Below are 4063 nucleotides of genomic sequence, written 5' to 3' on the forward strand. Positions count from 1 at the left end.
TAATGGTCCTTAACCATACCAGACCCTTGTAATTTAATTTTGTTTCCTATTTCGAAATTCAACCGAAAAATACATTTTATTTTTAAATATTATAATGGTGGCCTAAAAAGACTGAATTTTTTTTTTTGCATAGAAAGGATACATATATATGCAAGGAACCTCATCATTCCAATTGCCTTTTTGAAAAAATCAAAAAAAAAAAACAAGAAATATCTAGGAGAAGTAAACCCACAAATTTCAATAATAAAATAAAAATACAAGGGGGAAGTAAAGTCAGTTGCTCGAGGAAGAAAATTGGGGAAGAAGAAGGAGGCAGCCAATTAAATTCGAATTAATACAAGTTTTATAGAAAGAATCAGAATCTCAGTCAATAATCCAGTCAAACTTTTTACAACCCAATAACCTCCATTCTATTCTATAATCAATTAATCATACAAAACAAATACCAACTCCATATAATACTACTATTAATATACCCATTATTTCCTCTATATAAATAAACTTACAAAAGTAAAAAATTGGAAGCATTAAAAATGATTAATTATAACATAAAACAAGATTAAGCAAGGATGATTAAATTAAAAAAGAATATATTTATTTTTGGGTTTTTGGGTTTTCCTTTCTGCCCATTAAACAATGAAAATGGCATATTACCAATCATCCTTTCCCCTCTATAGGAAACACCCATCATTGCTCCCAACAATCCTTTTCAACCTTAGAAACCTGAGCTTCTAAGATATTCCCTCTCTTCTTCTACTTCTTCATTCTTATTCTTATTATTACGTTTCTTTTTTCCTTTTAAATATCTCCCTCTTTTTTTATTTTCATATTATTAATTTTAATTTTAATTTTTTATTTATATATATATATAACCTTTTCTCTGCTTTCTTGATCTCCCCTTCTCTCCCTCCCTCCCTCCCTCCCTCCCTCTTTTCTTTCTTTTGTTTTACTATCATGGATCCTTCCTCTGTGAACGGTTTCTACTCTTCTCTAACTCGTGGGATCGATGATCTTGAACTCGTTTATCTCTCTAACAACTTCATGTCTATCCAATTTCTTCAACGGGCTCTTTCTCTTCTTAGATCATTTCATTCTCAACTAACTCTCCTCGTCCAGAAACTCCATTTACCCGTTGGTGAAAAATGGCTCGATGAATACATGGACGAAAGTTCCAAGCTCTGGGAGGCTTGTCACGTTCTCAAATCGGGAATTTCAGGAATGGAAAATTATTACTCTGCTGGCTTAAACATCACTTCATCTCTCGACAATCATCGCCACCTTAGCCCACAACTCTCCAGACAGGTTAACTACTCAATCATTCTTTCATTCAACCACTTTACTTGTATATTTATATAAATATATATAAAACTAACATGAATTTAAATACATTAAAATGAAGCAGGTGATCCGGGCAATTTCAGGGTGTAGAAGAGAGGCAGTGGGGCTGGAAGAAGAGAACAGGGCTTTGATGGAAACGAGAATCCAGCCACTTTCGTTAAGATTTGATGAGAAGGTGTCAATCGAGTCAAAACTGAATGGATTCAATGGTTTTAGAGGAGTCTTATATGCAATGAGAAACGTAAGTTCACTGCTGCTGATGATCTTGGTGTACGGACTGGTGTACTGTTGGCCGGAGACAAGTGGAGGAGTTGGAGGAGGAGTTGAAGGGTGCTTGTTTTTTGGATCGGCGTTTATGATCTCAACGGCAAGATTGCAACAAAGAGTGGCGACAGAGATAAGTCAAATGAATGGAAGGCCGGGGGTGTTATTGTATGAATTTAGAAGGTCAAAGATGGCGTTGGATGAGCTGAGAGCAGAGTTGGAGAGAAGGAGTGGAGGGCATGGACATGGACATGGTCAAGGAGGAGGAGTGGTGGTGGATTGGGAAACAGAGGTGGGGATAAGGGAGAGAGTGGAGAATTTGAAGGGATGCTTTGGTGTATTGAGATCTGGTGCTGAGAATATTGTTGGACAACTTGATGATTTCTTTGATGAGATTGTTGAAGGAAGGAAGAAGCTTTTGGACTTTTGCAGTCATAGGTAGAGCTAGAGATTAGAATCGTCGAACCAAAAAAAGAAAAAAAAAAAAGAAAAGAAAAAAGAAAAAAGAAATATATATTATTACTAGGTAGAGGAATCAGTTGTTGGGGTTGTTGTACCTTTAACCCATCTCTTCATCTTTTTATTTCTTTTTTTCATTTTTCTTTTTAATTTTTCTTTTGGTTTATTTCTTTCTATGTTCTTCTCTTACAGTTACTATAGTTGAAGCTTTAAAGATGGCTTTCCTTCAAAACTCCATAAATGGAAATGTTCCATCCAGATATCATAAAATATGAAGCAGAGGAAACAATGAAGAGAAGTTTAGACTAATTTTGAAGCAGGCAAAGATGTTTAAGAGCTTCTTCTTCTTGTTCTTATATCTTTCTTTTTGGGGGAGAAGAACAAAAAGAATAGAAGCTTCAGTCCAATCTTATTGGTCTTAGCTGTTTTTAATGTAATTTAATTAAAATTTTTGAAGAGCTTTAGCTCTAATTGTGTTTAGAGAGGGAGGGTGGGTGAGTGAGTGATCTCTAGTTGTTAATAGTAAATGACCAGACTAATGATTCCAGTTGTGAAAAAATGATGAAAAAGGGAGGCTTAAGAAGCTTTTGTCTGATTCGGTTTAGATTGAAAGCAATGGAGTTGATGATGAAAGCTTCTAACAAAATAACTCAACTTGAAAGAAATGTCTCTTTTGTGTCCCTCTTTCAAATATAATTTTTTTCTGTTGCCAATTTCTTCTTCTTCCCTCTGNTATTACTTGTAAATTTTTGCCCAGTGATCATTGGTGTAGGACACGGTTTACTCAGCTCCATATGGGATTTAATGAGAAGGTCTTGAATATATTTGCATTGAGACAGATGCATTGAGGACCCTTGTCTGTTTACTTCAATTCCTAAAAAATAGGACAACTCTCCCATGTCCTTTAAAGTAAACTTGTTTTTCAATTCTTGAACAACTTGATTTATCGAAAGGCTTGAACTTCCAATGATGATGATGTCATCCACATATGCCAATAGGATTATTAAGTCTTTCCTTCGGTGTAAGTAGAAGAAAGATGAGTAAGTTTTTGATCCTTTTAAATCCTAGCTGTTAGGAAATTCCTTGAGTTTGTGGAACCAGGCTCTTGGAGCTTGTTTGAGTTCGTAGAGTGCTTTGTTGAGTTTGCATATGAAATCTAGTTGTCTTGGATCCACAAAACCTTCTGGTTGGTCCATAAAGACATCCTCGGTGAGATCTCCATTGAGGAAGGCATTATTGATGTCCACTTACCTTGTTTTCCAGTTTAGTGTTGTGGCTAAGCTTAACACTGATCTGATTGTGTTACATTTCACCACAGAGCTGAAAGTCTCAAAGTAATCTAACCCTGTAGTCTGTAGAAATCCCTTGGCCACCAGTCGTGCCTTGTACCTTGACACACTTCCATCTGCATTGTGTTTTATTTAGTAAATCCGCTTGCACCCCACAGTCTTGATGTTTGAGTTTTTTGGAACCAAAGTCCAGGTTCGTTTCTACTTAGTGTAGTGTAGTGGTGTATTCTTCTTTCATGGCTTCTTTCCATTTTGGATGATTCAGAGCATCTTGAGTTAGGACCGTATCAAAAGTTACTTGAAAGAACTTAGGCTTATAAATTCCAGCCTTAGCTCTTGTCCCCATAGGGTGAGTGTTTTGGGGAGCTTCTCCTTGAGTGGTTTCATCAGATTCTATTGGTTCATCATTGATTGCAGGGGCTTGATCACTGCTTGAAGGACTAGATTAAGCAGTGGCTTTTTCACTGCCTGGAGAACTAGATTGAGATTGATTGGATATGTTATCATAATTTTGAGACAGATGAGGTGATGAACTTACTTGAGGAGTTACCGTTGGTGGATTGCTTACTGTTGAACCACCATACTGATAGAGATTCAAGCTATTGTAGTTGTCAGGAATTGGGTGGTTAGGGTTGTGTTTGATATGTTGTTTAGACTTTGTGGTAGCTTGTTCATGATTTTGTTGAATTGAAAGTCATTCTCATCAAAAACCA

The 4063-nt window shown here is 36.2% G+C and overlaps 1 protein-coding gene across 2 annotated transcripts; it reads left to right on the top strand.

Moving 5' to 3' along the window:
* The first annotated feature begins 928 nt into the window (after positions 1 to 928).
* LOC116126076 lies at positions 929 to 2202 on the top strand. Of its 2 annotated transcripts, none has more exons than XM_031411786.1 (2): positions 929 to 1302; positions 1400 to 2202. In XM_031411786.1, the coding sequence occupies exons 1-2, from the start codon at positions 955 to 957 to the stop codon at positions 2042 to 2044; spliced, it is 993 nt and encodes a 330-aa protein (XP_031267646.1). In that variant the 5' UTR covers positions 929 to 954; the 3' UTR covers positions 2045 to 2202. The 2 variants fall into 2 exon arrangements, with proteins under 2 accessions (XP_031267646.1, XP_031267647.1); XM_031411787.1 differs by having other exon boundaries at positions 1403 to 2202.
* Positions 2203 to 4063: the final 1861 nt, after the last annotated feature.

This window comes from Pistacia vera, unplaced genomic scaffold (genome assembly GCF_008641045.1).
Source record: "Pistacia vera cultivar Batoury unplaced genomic scaffold, PisVer_v2 Contig174, whole genome shotgun sequence".
Lineage (NCBI taxonomy): Eukaryota > Viridiplantae > Streptophyta > Magnoliopsida > Sapindales > Anacardiaceae > Pistacia > Pistacia vera.